The following is a 19,706-nucleotide window of genomic DNA, read 5'->3' as shown; positions in this document are numbered from 1 at the left end:
CATCAAATCACTTTCACAATAATTCTGTTATTACAATGTCGAACAGCACGCAGAAAATACAAACACCTATATCTTCCTGTGCAAGCTCTGATTTCCCTTATTTTATTATGAGGATTTTTTCTCCCTGTATAGGTTGGTGTCAACAAAATATTTTCGCATTCAGAGGAGAAAGTTGGAGATCGAAATTTCGTGAAAAGGTTTTGCCACAATTGAAAACTGCCTTTGTTTTAATGATGTCCACCCCAAATCCTGTATCATGTCCATGACATTCACTTCCCTATTTCAGGATAATGCAAAAAGTGCTGCTCTCCTTTGAACTTTCTCGATGTACTCCATTAATCCTATCTGGTAAGGATCCCGGACTGTGCAGAAGTACTCCAAAAGAGGACAGACAAGCTTAGTGTAGACAGTCTCTTTAGTAGACCTGTTACATTTTCTAAGTGTTCTGTCAATAAAACACAGTCTGGAGCTGAGAACAAAGTGTCACCAACCCTGCTCACATCCCCACACAGCAGTCAGTCACTATCCACACTGAAGACCGTGGAAAACTACACTACGCAGACAAACAAAGGACAGTCAACACACACTATGCAACTCTACTGTAGACATGGAGGAAAATACAGGAACTGTGTGTAATAAATTAGATTACTACGCAGAGATTCAAAAACTGTAGTACCAAAACACTCAGGTGAGACTAAATGATGGGAACGTGTAATATATCACTTGTTGAACTTGTAGTATGTCACAAAATCAGTTTACTTTCCGATGCAGTCAAAAACACAAGAACTGTGTCTATTAAGTATTAAATCAACATGCAGAAACCCCAGAAACTGTACTACCAAAGCACATCTTTGGCATTACCCTTCCACGGTTGGTTCTAGGCATTCCGTCTGCAGTCTGCTCCTGCTAGCAGCATCCTTAGGCATTCCCTCTTCAGTGTAGTGTGCCAGCACATTCCATTTTCAGTCTGGTGCATTTTTATGTTTTCTCCTTTCATCTATTCAATTCAATATCTCCTTTGTTTTCTAGGGATTTCTGCTAGGCCTTTTTTTTTTATCTGTGTGGTCCTCAGCTGCTTACACTATTTCATCTCTTCAATTTACTTGTAGAATTTGCTATGAATTCCAAAAATATGAAAGTTAAGGAACTATTAGCACAGCAACCGTAGTCCATAAGAAAGGAGAGGCAAAAAGCAATCAGTTGCAATCCCATTAGTTTTCATTACTCTTGCATTATCTAGATTTTGGCTATAAATATCCGTTCTCAGTACATTTGTGCTACAATCCTATAAACTAGTGGCAGACATGTCACCATACGATCTTACTGTTGTGTAGGCAGAAGAAAACTTTCACTTGTACACCAATAATATCATTTGGTGACATGTACTGCTGCGAATTTATTGGATTGTAACAGAGATGTTCTGAAAACGGCTGTTAATAACTGAAATGTAGATATGCAAGAGTAATAAAACCTAATGGGATTGCGACTTATTGCCGTGTGCCACTCCTTTCAAATAAATAACTTCTTTCTTCTAATAATGTACTAATGATTACTCTTGAGAGAACTAAGAGTCTTTAATGCAGTTGGGTATGTAAAGTATCAGGAGGTTGGTTAGAGGCACCAATATAAATAGTAAACACAAAGTATTCATTAATGCAGTGAAGAGAGTGCATGGCACAGTTCCTGAATTGAGACGTGTCAGCATAGTTGATGTGAAAAAGCTATCACTTAGTAAATGAAACAGCTTGGCTGTTACATACTTACAGTAAAGCATTGAACAGTCCGTTTACAGGTCATCTTCAGCAGTGCTAGAGAATCCGTAGCAAAGTTCTGGGTGTAGTCCAGTTGAACAGCAGTTGATCAGAGTTTTGTATGATGTGTTGGCACTGTCCAGGAAGCATAGCAAATAGCGAATGTGCCTCCTGCTTGCTGCACAATGTTTTTATAGCCCGTAGGCATGGGACCAAGTTGTTATGTCATGTTGCTTGTCAATGAGCCTGGTCTCTAGTGCTTCTTACATTGTGAATGGAAAGTCGCTTCTCAGCATCCTTTGGCCATTTGCTAGTAATGGCTGGGATGTTTCCATTGTTCACTGTACCCATGGAGACTTACATCTTCTGTCTTCATGGTGCTATGTTCAGAGTGAACATAGCACTCTACATTCATCTTCTACTGTATTCCTTTCTCCTGTTTCAGTCAACCATTGCCTAATGCTCCCATTGGAACTCTCAACAATCTGTGGTTCTTTAAACTTATACAGATCCCATCTCCATAATTTCGTACCATTTTGCAATTTCTTCAGTTTCAATCTGCAATCATAAGCAGTAAATTGCAGAGTCCATGTCTGTTCCTGGAAGCATCTTACAGTTCAATATCTTGTTTTGGAGTCTCTGTCTTGCCATTGTACAATCAATCTGAAACCTTCCAGTTTTCCTAGGTCTCTTCCATGTACATAGTCTTCTTTCAAGATTCTTAAACCAAGTGTAATGATGATTAAATTATGCTAAGTGCAAAATTAACCAGGTGGTTTCCTGTGTCAGTCCTTCCCCCCAGATTCTGTTCTCTAATTTTTTCTTCTCTTCCTACTACCAAAATCCAGCCAACCATCACAATTAAATTTTCATCTCCATTTACGCTCTGAATCATTTCCTTTAATTCATCATACATTCTTTCAGTCTTTTAATCATCTGTGGAGCTAGTTGGCAAATAAACTTGTGCTAATCTAGTGAGCGTTGTTTTGTGCGTATCTTGGTTATGATAATGTGTTCCTCTACTGTTCATGGTAGCTTACCTTCATTCCTGTTTTATTACTCAATCTTAGGCCTACTCTTGTATTAGCCCTATTTGATTTTGTGTTGATAATCTTCTACTGACCTGACCAGAAGACATGTTCTTCCTGTTATTGCACTTCACTAATTTCCACTATATCTAACTTCAGCCCATCCCTTTCCTTTTCTAAATTCTGTAGCCTACCTACCCAATTAAAGGATGTAACATTTCACACTCTGATCATAGAATGTTAGTTTTGTTTTCCAACTGACATTATCCCCAATAGCTCCTGGTTGGAGATCCGAACAGGGAACTATTTTACCTCCGGAATATTTCACCTAGGAGGTTGCCATCATCATTAAGCCATACTATAGAGTTGCCTGGCTTTGGGGGGAACAAATAACGGCTGTAGCCCTTGCTTTCAGCCATGCGCAATACTAGCATAGCAAGACCTTGTTCGCTAATGTTACAAGGCAAGAACAGTCAATCATCCAGTTTGTTGCCCCTGCAGCTGTTGAAATGGCTGCTGCCCCTTTTCAGTACCTAAAGGTTATGGTGGCCTCACCACAGATACTCTTCCATTGTGGTTGCACCCATGGTACGGCTGTCTGTATTGTTGAGGCGTGCAAGCCTCTCTACCACAGTAAGGTAATGGTTCATGCAGGAAGTCATAAAATTAGCTTAATCTTAATTGTAGATATCTTATGATGGTAGTAGTCGAAATGGCATGATAAATAAATTTACTAATTGATCTAGATCATTTTATTCACAAAAAAGTTTCAGTATTCAAGATTAGTTATCTCAGAATTTACTTCCATAAGACACTATTGAATCAAAATAAGCAAAGTTTGCTTACTTAGTGATTTCTCTCTCTCTCTCTCTCTCTCTCTCTCTCTCTCTCTCTCTCTCTCTCTCTCTTTCTTTCTTTCTTTCTTTCTTTCTTTCTTTCTCTCCCCCCCCAAAGCCTTGCAGTAATACCAAGTGCAAAGTGGCTAAACTGAGTTGTTTAAGAATTTCTCAAATATGTTTTTTTAAAGTTATCATCCATTTGAAACTGAATCTCATACATAGCTACCTCTATCCCGTGTCTTACAATCAGCGGTGGTACCCTTTGATGGACATACTTGAATATATTGTAAATTTCCTGTAATTTACTTCTATGGTCACAAACTTTTTGTTAACAGATTACCGGTTTCGGTCTATAATGACCATCATCAGATCTGCAGCAAAAAATGGGAAAACCATAAATACACTCGCAGGTTGTCTACAGCTTAAAAACAATGAACTGACCATAATGAAAAGTACTACTGACATATATATGCGTTTGTGCACTTTAAGTATGAAGAGGCATACCTGTTTCATAAAAAAAGTCCTAATGTACTGCAGCCAAGGTGGAATTGTCAAGTGTTAAATGCAAAATCAGCACCAGCACACCAAATATATATAAATAACAGCATATGCATGAGTCATGTTGTCAGTAGCACTACTGTTCAAAACAAGCTGCCGTACAGTAGCCACAAGGTGTTTGTGTTGCAAGTTCACCATATGTCGCTAATGTAGGCATACACTAGTTTTCAATGATTAATTGAACAGTGTAAAATAAAGGGGGGATACAATAGTTGAAGTCTGTAATGAGCTTATAAGCGATGGATGGGTGAGTACAGTGACTGTCACTGTCCTAACCCATCCAGCTCCATGCCTGTTCCCATTCCAGCGCTACACAGCCGTCACTTCACCGCCACACCCAGTCTTTTAATTTCTTTTTATTTCTCTCCTTTCTGCTACTTCTCCCCCCCCCCCCCCCCCCCCCCCCCCCCCCCCCCCCGCGCCCCACATTCTCTCCTGCCCTCTGTCTAAACTGCAGCACTTCACTATCCACCACCCCCACCAAACTATCCCTCCCCCTGCCCGCTCCAGCCTCCTCCTTACCACCACCCAGTCGCCACTCCCATCGTGCACTGGTGTGCTGCTCGCAGCGTGGTTTCAGTTATCTGAGTCTGCAGGCGTGTGTGCAAGTTGTGTGTGCGTGCATGCGTGCAGGCACGTGTGTCTATTGCTGACAAAGGCCTTGATGGCCGAAAGCTATGATTGTGTGAATCTTTTTGTTGTGCCTATTGTGATTCATCATTCCCGCTATATGGTGAGTAGCAACTTTCCTTCTCTAATATTGTTACATTTCATCCTGGATTTTCCATTGTATGAAGTACAATGTTTTACAATCCTTTTGTTACGTAGAACATGAGCCACCACGTACCTTCCATAAAACCTCATTTTTTGTGTCAAAATGTTGTGATTTACTCAGTCAAATACCTTGGACAGATCACAGAATATACTGACTATTGCCTTTATATTATTAATTTTTTGTTGAATCTCATGAGTGAATTAATAGATAACATTATTGGAAGAAGTGCTCAGTGAACTTGTTTACTTCACAATAGATGTGTTTGAGGTACCTGTGGCCATGAGCATTGTGATGCAGGCCAAAATTTAAACTGTTAGATGAAAATGCTGTAAACAGTGTCTTCAATCAATCTTTGACTGAAAAGTATCAGGACAAAATGTTAGTGGAAGAAATGTAATTTCTACAGCTGTATTTCCTTAACCTAATCCATAGATTACTGTAGGCTACAGAGAAAAGATGAAGATAAGCATCACATTGATAATTACCAGTCTTCATAACAAAAATATGACTTATAGTATACATAGTCATTTACAGTACTAATATAGAATAAACAAATTAATAATTTTTATTGTTTGTTTACATTATTTTTATTAAAATGTTTATTGTGAAATGTATTGCTTAAGAGTAAAGTCTAAAAAGGAATCGGAAAGAGTTACGTATTCCACCCACTTTCCCTCAATCATGTTACCTCTCACCCTCTCCTCACACACTTACCAAAAAAAATTTTCCCACACTCTGTTAGAAATTAAATATAGGATCCTATCACAACCCGGCAGTTCACTACCACAATACTCCATGTAAATCATGAACTTTTTCTTTGTTTGCCATACAATAACCAGTAATACACATAGTGAAAGTACGTGAATTTATGATCTGTGAAAAAAAAGGAGACAGAGAGAGAGAGAGAGAGAGAGAGCGCAAGCAAATGACTATATGCTGCTTAGAAAAGAATTACTGGAAACAATAATTCTGTGAATGATTGCCATCAGTATGCTTTCTTCATAGCACCATGGGAGATAAATTAGGAGAAGCAAAATCAAGTGGAAACCTGGGAAACACATTGAAAGTTATGGGGAAATTTGATGAGGCTATGATATGCTGCAAGCGACATTTAGAAATATCTCGGGAACTTGGTGATAAGGTAAAATATATATTAATTTTTTTATTATAAATATCAGCAAATTTCAAATCCCTTCTTCATTTATAAGTTCTTTTGTCTTGTTTAAGTTAAGTGAAGGACGAGCACTTTACAATCTTGGTAATGTATATCATGCAAAAGGAAAACACATTGGGCGAGTAGGGCAGCAAGATCCAGGAGAATTTCCAGAAGATGTTAGATCATGTCTCCAGGAAGCTGTGAAGTACTATGAGTGAGTAAACATACTTCCATATGCACCACTGTTGAATGTTTAACAACACTATGACGTATTGCATTGGTTTTTATAGGGAAAACTTGCAGTTGATGAGAGAACTGAATGAAACAGCAGCTCAGGGTCGTGCATGTGGAAATCTTGGGAATACCTATTACTTACTTGGTGATTTCCAGAAAGCCATACACTATCATGAGGAGGTAAGAACTATTTCCATTCTGTTAGGAAGTAAATATGGGAACATATGACAAACTGGCAGTTCACTACCACATACATTTGTGAATCTGTGTTAAAAAATAAAAGCACATGACTATGTGCTGCTTAGAAAAGGTCACTGGAAACAGTAATTTTGATGAATTAAGAAGTACAACTTTTTGCATTCTTTTTGTCAAGCAGGACTTGAGCTGTGATATCTTCATAAACCACAAAGCTTTTCTTTGTTTGTTATACAATAAACAATAATATCATACAGTGAAACTACACAAGTTTGTGAACCTGCATTATCAAAAAGGAAGTGAGTATGTGCTGCTTACAGCATGTCACTGACAATAGAAGCTGCATTATTACTGGCAGTAGGTGCCACAGGGCATGCATGCTAAACAACTGTGCTACAATAATCGTGTTGATGTAATTACCATCCATATGTGGCATTACACTAATTATTGTTTACTGTTTGTGTTACAACAGTGCAACATATACTCAGTAATATTGCATGTATAAACACAAACTGTTTCATTTGTGTGCACTCCTTTATTTATTTATTTATTTTTGTCCCTTTGAGCTTGTAAGGCATCTGATCTTGGCTTACAACTTCTTGCTTTATTCAACACTTGGTTCATATTTACTTAGGGTGTTGTTTGGAAACAGAACATTATAGATTCTTAAACTAATGACGAAGCTTCAAGTGTAACAGTGCAGGTACTTTATGCTCAAAAGCCAATCTCAAACTCTCACATCAGCTAGAAAATACTGTATGCTAAATGGTATAATGTTATTTCTTCTCATCATTGACTGAAATTCATTGCAATGCTGCTAACATTATGTAGGAATAACTTACAATAAATTTAAAGCCAAACCCATCAAATACAAATGAGAGGCATTTTGCAACTGCTCTGAGCTTTGCACAACAATCAACAGTGCTGAAACACTGGGGAATGGCCAGAGTAGTATTTTAACCTCATCTTGCAACTTACAGATTCCATTTAAGCGTGTACTTTATTAACAGACTGCATATTGGTGTATGTCTAAAATTATTGTTACTCATGTAAGATAAAGTATTTACAGTATATATTGTTGTAGAAAATGTTATTTATATAAAAACTAATTTCGAGGACATGTACCTCACTCTGGGCAACAGTGTCATTGAATGCCATTCTGTATGTACACACATCAAAAAAAGTTTTGCATCACCTTGGTTCCGAGAGTTCCGGAACCTGAACAGAAAATTGAAATAGAGATCAACATAAACATCGATTCCACCTCCTTTATTGCTCATGAAAACCACACATTGCATGTTGTACCACCATACAGCAAGACCTTCAGAGGCGGTGGTCCAGATTGCTGCACACACCGGTACCTGTAATACCCAGTAGCATGTCCTCCTGCATTGATGCATGCCTAAATTCGTCGTGGCATACTATCCACAAGTTCATCAAGGCACTGTTGGTCCAAATTGTACCATTCCTCAATGGCGATTTGGCGTATATCCCTTAGAGTGGTTGGTGGGTCACGTCATCCATAAACAGCCCTTTTCAGTCTGTCCCAGGCATGTTCGATAGGGTTCATGTCTGGAGAACATGCTGACCACTCTAGTCGAGCAATGTTGTTATCCTGAAGGAAGTCATTCATGAGATGTGCATGATGGGGGCACGAATTGTCTTCCACGAAGACAAATGCCTCGTCAATATGCTCCCAATATGGTTGCACTATCCGTCGGAGGATGGCATTCATGTATTGTACAACCATTACGGCGCCTTCCATGATCATCAGTGGTGTACGTTGGCCCCACGTAATGCCACCCCAAAACAGCAGGGACCCCAACCTTGCTGCTCTAGCTGTACAGTGTGTCTAAGGTGTTCAGCCTGTCCAGGTTGCCTCGAAACACTTCTCCGATGATTATCTGGTTGAAGGCATATGCAACACTCAACGGTGAAGAGAACGTGATGCCAATCCTGAGTGGTCCATTCAGCATGTTGTTGGGCCCATCTGTACTGAGCTGGATGGTGTCGAGGTTGCAAAGATGGACATCACCATGGACGTCGGGCATGAATTTGCGCATCACGCAGCCTATTGCACACAGTTTGAGTCGTTATACAATGTCCTGTGGCTGCACGAAAAGCATTATTCAACATGGTGGCGTTGCTGTCAGGATTCCGCCAAGCCATAATCTGTAGGCAGCGGTCATCCACTGCAGTAGTAGCCCTTGGGCAGCCTGAGGGAGGCATGTCATCGACAGTTCCAGTCTCTCTGTATCTCCTCCATGTCTGAACAACATCACTTTGGTTCACTCCAAGACGCCTGGACAATTCCCTTGTTGAGAGCCCTTCCTGGCACAAAGTAACAATGCAGACACGATCAAACTGCAGTATTGACCGTCTAGGCGTGGTTGAACTACAGACAACATGAGCTGTGTAGCTCTTTCCTCGTGCAGTGACTGGATGTGATCAGCTGTCGGACCCCATCCATCTAATAGGCGCTCCTCATGCATGGTTCTTTACATCTTTGGGCGGGTTTAGTGACTTCTCTGAACAGTCAAAGGGATTGTGTGTGTGATACAATATCCACAGTCAACATCTATCTTCAGGATTTCTGGGAACAGAGGTGATGCAAAACATTTTTTGGTGTGTGTCCATAGACTGCTAAATTTCTAGATATTCACTAGTGTTACAATTCAGAAACTGTTTTGTAAGTAGCCATTTCTTTCCACCAGAGATTGAAAATTGCGAGAGAATTTGGTGATAAGGCTGCAGAAAGGAGAGCCAATAGCAATTTAGGTAATTCTCACATATTCCTTGGTGAATTTGAAGCTGCAGCAGAACATTACAAGTAAGTTCAGTATTAAAATATGCTCTATATGGCACATGCTCCATTATCTTCTTTCAAATTGTATTACAGAGCTTTACCTGTGGCCATGTGTGATATGTTTTACAAGACTCATCAGTTGACTGCTAAGATATAAAATAATTGTGATGTCATCTTGAACAGCTCAGTTGCAATTAACTAATACATTTTAGCTTTTAAATGCTAGTCATATACACAGCCACATAATTTTTTCCCTGAAGGAATGAGGTATATAAAAAATATTAACATGTCATTTTTCTGGCGCACATCTCAAGTTAAAGCTAAATACAATTTTAAGTACACAAGTTGGTATTTCATGTAAAAAAAATTTGTGTTCAAGTGATGCAACTTTACATATCTCCTGATGCTGTGGATTTCAGTCCACAGCTGGCTTGCAAATGGCTCCATGCAATTGTGGGACAGTAGATCCCACAGCAACATATTCCCAGCGTGCGTGAAACTATTTTCTTGGCGCTGATCACCAGTGGTCTCCATAAAGTTATGTGTCCAAAACACAAAAAATTAATACTATTCAGCCATGTCTCTCAGAGAGAGTTAAAAAAACTGTGTGGGATTGGGACTGCGGATAAAGTCACTGGTAGTACTTTGCATTATTCATTTGTGTACTGATTCATGACGCTCCTTAGTCACTGTAGTGTAAGATGGTCACACTTCTCATTGCCTGTTCTGCTTCTTGTATATTGGGCTTTAATATATTTCTCAATTATGTCTGTTCAGAATTCTGCCACAAGGAACTTACTTTCTTTGATGATAGTATATTGATTAAACTCAGTTAATCCTTATTGTCTGTTATCATAATCTCAACTCGGTCTTCAACACCACCATTGTCAGGGAAGTGCATATTTATTGTTAATCCATAAAATATCAGCATCAGTAAAACTCGGAACACAATGTACGCATTTCAGTTTTGTGTTACACTGGCCATCGTATTAAAATTGTCAATCTGTGTGCTTACAAATATTCCTATTGCCATTGTTTATTTCTTGAGTGAGACAGTCAACCTCTGCTTTGAACTGTCTGATGATTAGTGGAGCTGTGGTTTGTGGTGACATAACACAAAAAACCTATGAGCTGCTGCATTTTGCTTGCTGTGGTGTTTCTGTCACAGACAATGTATGAATAAAAGTAAAATAAATAAAATGGACATAATTTAAATGAATCATTAACTAGCAATTTTTGCTCACTCATCTTAATTTATCTTCTGTCACATAATGCACTAGTTAAGCAACTGTTTCTATTAAAACTTACATGTTATCAGGACTGTTACATCTCAGTTGTAATACAAAAACTTTGACATTTTGTTCCCTTATAGTTCCACTAATGGACTACAATGACAATTTTAAAACCAATTACAGATCCTTCATTGAGAATGGCACTATTTTTGATTACTGTGAAAAGTAATTAATGTCTTGTCTTTTTATGAACATATTCCTAACAGAAACTGGACACACTTTGTATATAGCATTGCACTAAAATTAACATTTGTTTTGTTTATTTTATAGGAGAACATTAGTGCTAGCACAAGAATTGGGAGACCGAGCTGTTGAAGCTCAAGCATGTTATAGTTTGGGTAATACTTATACCTTACTTCGAGATTATCCGACTGCTATTGAATATCATCTACGCCATTTAATCATTGCACAGCAGCTGATGGATAGAGTTGGAGAAGGTGAGTACATATCTTTACAAAATGGTTTTACATTCCACACTTCCTTTCTGGACTTTGAAAGTTGGAATTGTTTTGCCTTTGTCAGTTTTATTTAAAAATTAATACAACCTGGAATTTTCTGTTGATAAACAGGACGAGCATGTTGGAGTCTGGGTAATGCGCACTCTGCAATGGGTAACCATGAAAAGGCACTTTACTTCGCAAGTAAACATCTGGAAATTTCAAAAGAGGTACCAAACTTTTACTTTCTGCTTAAAATCATACTGGAATCATTTCTTTAAAAGAGGAAGTTAGGTTTGCCTTCAGGTTTATCATATTATTTTCAGCATCATATGTATTCTAATGACCACAGTCATAAAACCTATCCCATCTATCCATTTATTCCACCCTGAAATGACTGTTCGTAGATAATCTAGGGGACTGGGTTTGTAAGAGGACTCATTTGTTAGCGGCTGACTTGGAGGCAGAAGCAGGCACAAAACTGTTTCTTAAGCCAAAATCCATTTTGTGTTGGGCTCACCCTAGAATGTAACAGACAGGAGCTGGCTTATTATTTCACCATCTGGATATGGATAAACACTAAATTGAGAAACATGTCACAGTGAAGCCAATAAATAACTAAATACAAAAAATATTTTAGGATTAGAGGAGACTACTCACAGACAAGCAGAAACATTGAGTTGTCAGTGTGCATACACGGATGAAGGAAAACTTCCTAGCTTTCATACTTGTTCTTTCACGAGCTGGAGCGCGCGCGCGCACACACACACACACACACACACACACACACACACACACACACACACCTATGCCCCTGCATGCTGCAGAACTAGATCTGATGGCACACATACATTCATTGAACAGATAGGGCTTTTGATGTTGGAATAACTTTGTGAGAAGATGTTCACATCTGGTTCTGTAGAATGATTGTCATGTGAATCTCCACGTGAGAACCAATACAGTCATGCTGCAGTTGCTAGTACATAATCACTTCTCTTCACCAAGGCTTACCAATGTACTGAAATATGCCTGATACAAATCAGGATATTTAGAGGATCACCTGTTGACAATTTGAAATCTTGCTGAATTTTGTTTTATATTGTCTTCTCTAAAAATTTAGTTCATTTTTTTGTGCATTGTGTAAAAAATGTTACATTTGAAGCATTTCCGTACAGATTAATTTTTTATAATAATAATGAGTTATTTATCATTTTTAGTTAACAAAATACTAAAAAAACTAAAAATACCATGAATGTAAAACGTAAAATAACAATTTAAAATATGAAAATTATACAAGTAAAATAAATAATTTAGAATATATATTATCTGCATTTATTGTAAATCAACTCTCTTTTTGAGTTTGCTAACAACTACAATTAACCTCAAAAAGTTTTAGAAAACTAGTAGTTTTTACCATAGCTTTTTGTGTTGTCATAATAGAAATCTTGTTTTGTGTATTTGCTTCTGTTCTTATAGGGAATTAGCAACTTCTTTTAGCTCAACAGATTAAAAGATAATCCGTGGGCTTGCTTTAAAGTTATTTGTTCACTGTCCTGTAATACATTGCACTAGCCAAAATGCTGCCTCACTTAGAATCCTGTTCTTGAATGCGGGATGAAACTGGAAATCACCCTGACTACTCTCAAACAATTGGAAGACCTCTCAAGAATCATGTTCTTTTGATACACCTTACCTAGAGGTATCTCAAGTGCTATTCTCTCCTGTTAGTTCTTTCTCCTCTGCAGAAAGTACAGGATCTGTCATTACTCATCCACCTGACTGTGAGTGCCTTGTCAATGGCAAACCTAGGCATTTTGTATGGGGTGGATGGGGCCAGGAAGGGCTAAGGGAGTTCTACCAATCCCCTTAACCAACAGGTTCACTGAAACTGAGTGAGTGGGGTTCGCTTCATTGGTTTTTGGTGAACCGGTTTTGTCTGGTGTCAAGAGAAGGCAAAAGCAGAAGGGTTCTCAGTTTCAAACATACTCCGAATAATGGAACCCCTCAGGGAAAGGGCAGCAAGGGACAGGAAAGGACACCAAGTACACTCAGTGTGTACGCTGGGAGCCTCATAAAGCATGTTGAAGAGTCTAATCTAGCAGCCAATGAGGGAACAGGGTGCAACCAGCTGCATTGGACCTTATGTTGCCTGTCGTCTAGGCTCTTGAGGCCTTACGTTGGTCATTCCAGTAACTGGCAGAGGAAAGTTGAGAAGTCCACCCTTGAACTTAGAGTTTCAATCAAGTTCACAATTGGCAGCATTGTCCTCAGAACTGATCATGGTCCTTTAATTGTGAGTCGCATGGAAGGACTGAACCAGAGACTTCGAAGGTTCTGTGACAAGCTAGGCTGTGATTTCTCGACTTGGCGCCATAGGTTCGAGAACTGTAGGGTCTTCCAATTTGTCAGGTGTGAACAACACATCAGATGCTGCTACTCAGGTAGTTGATTGTGTGTGGGTTACAGACAAGATTTTTTTTCGATTAGGTGACTCTCCTACCAATCTAGGTAACTATAGCTGTAGAAAAACCAAGAGGTATCAGTGTGAGATTAAGAGAGATACCTCCCATAGGTGAGAGTATTAAAATTCTAATGGTTAACTGCCAAAGCATTCGGAACAAGGTGCCAGAGTTTTGAGCACTCTTGAAAAGCCATGATGCTCACATAATATTAGGTACAGAAAGCTGGTTGAAAAATGAAATTGATAGCAGTGAGATTTTTTGGGGAAAGATTTAATTATATATTGAAAGGATAGTGTACTGAGATAGAAATTGAAGCCGCATGTGAGAGTGTGTGGGCATAAAATGATAATTGGATTCTTCTATCGCCCACGAAACTCATCTCCTGATGAAACCGAAAACTTGAGAGGAAACCTCCGTTATCTTGTGCATGAGTACTGCAATCGTACTGTATCATTGGTGGAGACCTTAATCTTCCAACAATCAATTGGGAAAATTACAGCTTTGTTAGTGGCGGGCTTGATAAGACATCCTGTGACACATTACTAAATGCCTTTTCTGGAAACTGTGTAGAAGAGATAGTTTGGAACCCCTTACATGTTGGACACATTTTGGATCTAATGGCAACAGATACATCTGACCTCTCTGAGGATGTCCACATTAAAACTGGTATCAGTGACTATGATGCAGTTGTGGCAACAATGATTAGCAAAGTACAATGGACAACAACAACAAGCAGAAAGATATATAAGTTCAGTAAACTAGATAAAAGTCAGTAGTGTCCTGTCTCTATGCCGAACTTTCACAACAAGGCAGGAGCATTTAGGAACTATGGTTCAAGTTTAAAAGAATAGTCGACCATGCACTGGATATATATGTACCCAGTAGAACTGTTCATAATGGAAGGGACCCTCCATGTTATACAGTCACTGTAAGGGAACGTCTAAAGAAACAGACATTACTGTATAATAGGTGTAAAAGAAAATTTAGGGCTGCAGATAGAGAGATACTGAATGAAACATGTTTAGCTGTCAAGAGAGCAATGTATGGTGCCTTCAATGGCCACCATAGCAGGATATTGTCAAATGATCTTTCACAAAACCCAAAGAAATTCTGGTCATTTGTTAAGGCTGTTAGTGGTACCAAAGCTAGTTTCCAGTCCCTAGCAAATGAAACAGGAACAGAAATTGAGGGCAGCAGAGCAAAACCTGAAATGTTTAACTCCGTTTTAAAATATTCCTTTCCAAAGGAAAAGCCAGGAGAATTGTCCCAATTTTATCCTCGTACCACTGAAAAGATGAGTGAAATTAGTATAAGTGCCATTGGCATTGAAAAACAGCTGAAATAGTTAAAATTGAACAAAGCTGAAGGTTCCAATAGAATCGCTCTCTGATTCTATAGTTGGAAAAAGCTCAGGTCACACTTGTATACAAGAAGGTTAGTAGAAGTGATCCACAAAACTACCTTTTAATTAATATCCTTGACATTGATTTGTTGTAGAATCTTAGAACATATTCTGAGCTCAAACATAATGAGATATCTTGAACAGAATGGTGTCATCCTCCATGTCAACCAGCATGGATTCTGAAAACATTGGTCACGTGAAACCCAACTCGCAGGTTCCTTGTGTAACAGAGTGAAAGCTGTGGATCAAGGCATTTGGGTAGATACAGTATTTCTTGATTGCTGAAAAGCATCTGACTCAGTATTACATCTACACTTATTGTCAAAAGTATGTTCATATGGTGTATGAAGTGAATGTTATGACTGGATTGAGGATTTTTTGGTAGGGAGGATGCAGCACCGTGGATGGAGAGTCATTGTCAGGTGTAGAAGTAACTTAATGTGTACCCCAGGGAAGTGTGTTGGAACTCTCTCTGTTGATGTTGTTTATTAATGATCGTGCAGACAATACACTCCTGGAAATGGAAAAAAGAACACATTGACACCGGTGTGTCAGACCCACCATACTTGCTCCGGACACTGCGAGAGGGCTGTACAAGCAATGATCACACGCACGGCACAGCGGACACACCAGGAACCGCGGTGTTGGCCGTCGAATGGCGCTAGCTGCGCAGCATTTGTGCACCGCCGCCGTCAGTGTCAGCCAGTTTGCCGTGGCATACGGAGCTCCATCGCAGTCTTTAACACTGGTAGCATGCCGCGACAGCGTGGACATGAACCGTATGTGCAGTTGACGGACTTTGAGCGAGGGCGTATGGTGGGCATGCGGGAGGCCGGGTGGACGTACCGCCGAATTGCTCAACACGTGGGACGTGAGGTCTCCACCACAGTACATCGATGTTGTCGCCAGTGGTCGGCGGAAGGTGCACGTGCCCGTCGACCTGGGACCGGACCGCAGCGACGCACGGATGCACGCCAAGACCGTAGGATCCTACGCAGTGCCGTAGGGGACCGCACCGCCACTTCCCAGCAAATTAGGGACACTGTTGCTCCTGGGGTATCAGCGAGGACCATTCGCAACCGTCTCCATGAAGCTGGGCTACGGTCCCGCACACCGTTAGGCCATCTTCCGCTCACGCCCCAACATCGTGCAGCCCGCCTCCAGTGGTGTCGCGACAGGCGTGAATGGAGGGACGAATGGAGACGTGTCGTCTTCAGCGATGAGAGTCGCTTCTGCCTTGGTGCCAATGATGGTCGTATGCGTGTTTGGCGCCGTGCAGGTGAGCGCCACAATCAGGACTGCATACGACCGAGGCACACAGGGCCAACACCCGGCATCATGGTGTGGGGAGCGATCTCCTACACTGGCCGTACACCACTGGTGATCGTCGAGGGGACACTGAATAGTGCACGGTACATCCAAACCGTCATCGAACCCATCGTTCTACCATTCCTAGACCGGCAAGGGAAGTTGCTGTTCCAACAGGACAATGCACGTCCGCATGTATCCCGTGCCACCCAACGTGCTCTAGAAGGTGTAAGTCAACTACCCTGGCCAGCAAGATCTCCGGATCTGTCCCCCATTGAGCATGTTTGGGACTGGATGAAGTGTCGTCTCACTCGGTCTGCACGTCCAGCACGAACGCTGGTCCAACTGAGGCGCCAGGTGGAAATGGCATGGCAAGCCGTTCCACGGGACTACATCCAGCATCTCTACGGTCGTCTCCATGGGAGAATAGCAGCCTGCATTGCTGCGAAAGGTGGATATACACTGTACTAGTGCCGACATTGTGCATGCTCTGTTGCCTGTGTCTATGTGCCTGTGGTTCTGTCAGTGTGATCATGTGATGTATCTGACCCCAGGAATGTGTCAATAAAGTTTCCCCTTCCTGGGACAATGAATTCACGGTGTTCTTATTTCAATTTCCAGGAGTGTATTAATAGTAACCTCGGACTTTTTGTAGATGACGCAGTTATCTGTAATGAAGTACTGCCTGATAGAAGCTGAATAAATATTCACTCACATCTTGATAAGATTTCAAAGTGGTGCAAAGACTGGCAACTTACTTTAAATGTTTAGAAATGTGAAATTGTGTACTTCACGAAATGAATAAATGTAGTATCCTGTGACTGTAATATCAATGAGTCACTTTTGGAATTGGCCAACTCATGCAAATACCTGTGTTTAACACTTGGTAGGTATATGAAATGGAATGATCACATAGGCTCAGTAGTGGGTAAAGCAAATGATAGACTTCAGTTTAGTGGTAGAATACTGGGAAAGTGAAATCAGTCTACAAAGGAGATCGCTTACAAATCATGTGTGCAACTGGTCCTCAAATGTTGCTCAAGTGTGTGGGACCTGTACCGTATATGAACAACAAGGTATATTGAACATATACAGAGAAGGGAGGCACAAATGGTCACAGGCCCCCCAGGGGGTCCACAACTCTTTTGTGGATACGTGCGTAGCGAGCACGGGACCCCGAGCTAATGTGGCCTTCCTTCCTTTCCGGGCTGCATACCTTCCCTTTCCGCATCCTTCCCCATCCCCCATCTTCGCCCCCCCCCCCCCCCCCAGATCTGGCTCTTTCTTTCCCTTTCTCCCCCTCTGGGAGTATGGTGTGTGCCTACGTCCGGAGACGGACGCTTGTAAATGTACCGCATTCTTCGCCTTCCTTGCTTGTATGTCTTCATCCTTCCTTTGCCCTTCTCTTTTCCTTACCTCTTCTCTTTACCCTTTTCTCCGCTGCGGCGTTTGAGATCTCTCTTCTTTCCTTTCCCTTTCTCTTTCTTCCTCCCTGTGCGTGTCTGAAGGCTGACCCACACACTTCCATGCGTAGCTGGTGACGGGGTAACGCGTAATTCCCCACCCCGGGTAGACAGGTAGGACACGTACGTACCCACTGGTAACGGCCAGGCCCAGGGAGGGGTGATTACCCGAGCTGATACCTTCCGAAAGTGCCGATTGGTCCCTCCGTCCGTTTGTCGGGAGGTGTGACCTGAGGTGTGAACAATCACCTAAGGCGGGAGTGCCCTCAGAGAGGGCCCCCACAAGGGAGGAGCGCGCCATCGGAGACGCCGGTAATCATGGGGGATTCTTCCGCAATGGTTTCCTCACCTTCCACTATGTCTGCTCACAAACGTAAGTTCACTGAGTCTCAGCCACAGTCAGTTCTTCCATCGTTGCCACAGTTCCTTGTTGTTTCTCGGTCTGACGAAGGTCACGACTTCTCCACGGTCAACCCTTTCATTATTGAGAAAGGTGTCGACGCAATTGCAGGTCCTGTAAAGTCTTGTTCCAGATTACAGAATGGCACCCTGTTGTTAGAAACAGTCAGTGCCCTCCAGGCACAAAAATTGCTGCGTACCTCACTACTACACACCTTCCCTGTCTGGGTGGAACCGCACCGTACTTTAAATTCCTCACGTGGAGTCGTTTATACATGCTCCCTCGATGGATTGCCTGACGAAGAAATTCAGCACTACCTGTCTGACCAGGGCGTAACGGCTGTTCATAGGGTTATGAAAAGGGTTGACACGAACATCATTCCAACCCGCACTGTCTTCTTGACATTTGACAAAGTTCAACTCCCATCGAAAATCAAAGCAGGCTATGAGATAATTTCCGTTCGCCCATACGTCCCAAACCCTACGCGTTGCTATCGGTGTCAGCGGTTCAATCACACCAGCCAGTCCTGTTCCAATCCGGCCAAATGTGTTACGTGTGGCAAGGATGCCCATGAGGGTGCTTGTCCACCTCCATCCCCTCGCTGCATCAACTGTATGGGTGACCACGCTGCTTCCTCTCGAGATTGTCCCGTTTTTAAGGACGAAAAGCTCATCCAGGAAATTAGAGTAAAGGAAAAGGTGCCGACCTTTGCTGCTCGAAAATTATTGGCCAGTCGACAGCCCACCGTGCCTCAGAAAGGAAAATACAGCACTGTCCTTGCTTCTCCTCGGCCAACAAAGGAGGCGGCCACGCAGACTTGCGACCTCACCTTTAGTGCCACGGTCGTCAGATCGGCCAGCGCAAAGATCGCCCGTTCAACCTCACCACTTTCGCCTGCCCACTCTCTGGCTCACCCTTCGTCGAGTTCTGCTAAATCTCGAGCCCAAAAGTCAGACACCAAGACTTCGAAAAAAGAACATACTCGTGAAGAGTTTTTACGTACGGCAACTTCCCAACCATTGGTTCCTCCTTCCTCTAAACATCATACTTCCAAGAAGGCTACAAAGAAACCCAGTTCCTCTCCTTCTCCGCCAAGGCGTGTCCCATCTACAGCACCACCTGGCGGAAATCGCCCTCGGCCGTCTTCTGTGTCGCCGAGGCGCACTGCTGCCGGCCGATCAACCGGCCGATTGCTGGTGGCAGGAGCTGCTCCTGACCAACCTATGGATCAGGATCTTCTGCCTTCGGCTGAATGCCATTCCATGCTGTCGGTCGCAAGCTCAGAGCAGTCGTTGAGTTGACAGCGACCTTGGTCACATTCCTTCATTTTCTGTTCACCCTATGTCCATTATCCACTGGAAAATCCGCGGTATTCAAGCCAATCGGCATGAATTGTCCATCCTATTACGATCCTACTTGCCAGTCATCTTCTGTCTTCAGGAAACAAAGCTGCGTCCCCATGACCGCTTTGTTCTCCCTCATTTTCAGTCCGTCCGATATGATCTCCCCTCTGTTGAAGGCACTCCAGCACATGGAGGACTCATGATTCTTCTCCATGAAACTCTCCATTATCACCCAATCCATTTAAACACTTCCTTCC

The 19,706-nt window shown here is 41.7% G+C and overlaps 1 protein-coding gene across 3 annotated transcripts in view; it reads left to right on the top strand.

Annotated features, from left to right (window-relative positions):
• The window catches only part of LOC126484347 (G-protein-signaling modulator 2), a 142,543-nt gene that overhangs the window by 8,862 nt on the left and 113,975 nt on the right, over positions 1 to 19,706 (top strand). For all 3 annotated transcript variants that reach the window (XR_007587841.1, XM_050107821.1, XM_050107809.1), the window contains exons 3-8: positions 5,957 to 6,092; positions 6,179 to 6,321; positions 6,398 to 6,521; positions 9,251 to 9,366; positions 10,905 to 11,071; positions 11,204 to 11,301. Coding sequence is in view for 2 of the 3 variants with exons in the window: in XM_050107821.1 (XP_049963778.1) it covers positions 5,957 to 6,092; positions 6,179 to 6,321; positions 6,398 to 6,521; positions 9,251 to 9,366; positions 10,905 to 11,071; positions 11,204 to 11,301 (784 nt within the window). In the remaining variant the exon portion in view is untranslated. The remainder of the gene's footprint in view (positions 1 to 5,956; positions 6,093 to 6,178; positions 6,322 to 6,397; positions 6,522 to 9,250; positions 9,367 to 10,904; positions 11,072 to 11,203; positions 11,302 to 19,706) is intronic.

The sequence above is a fragment of the Schistocerca serialis genome, chromosome 1 (genome assembly GCF_023864345.2).
Source record: "Schistocerca serialis cubense isolate TAMUIC-IGC-003099 chromosome 1, iqSchSeri2.2, whole genome shotgun sequence".
NCBI lineage: Eukaryota > Metazoa > Arthropoda > Insecta > Orthoptera > Acrididae > Schistocerca > Schistocerca serialis.
The sequence above is the reverse complement of the archived record's forward strand: the minus strand, read 5'-3'. Positions and strand labels throughout refer to the sequence as shown.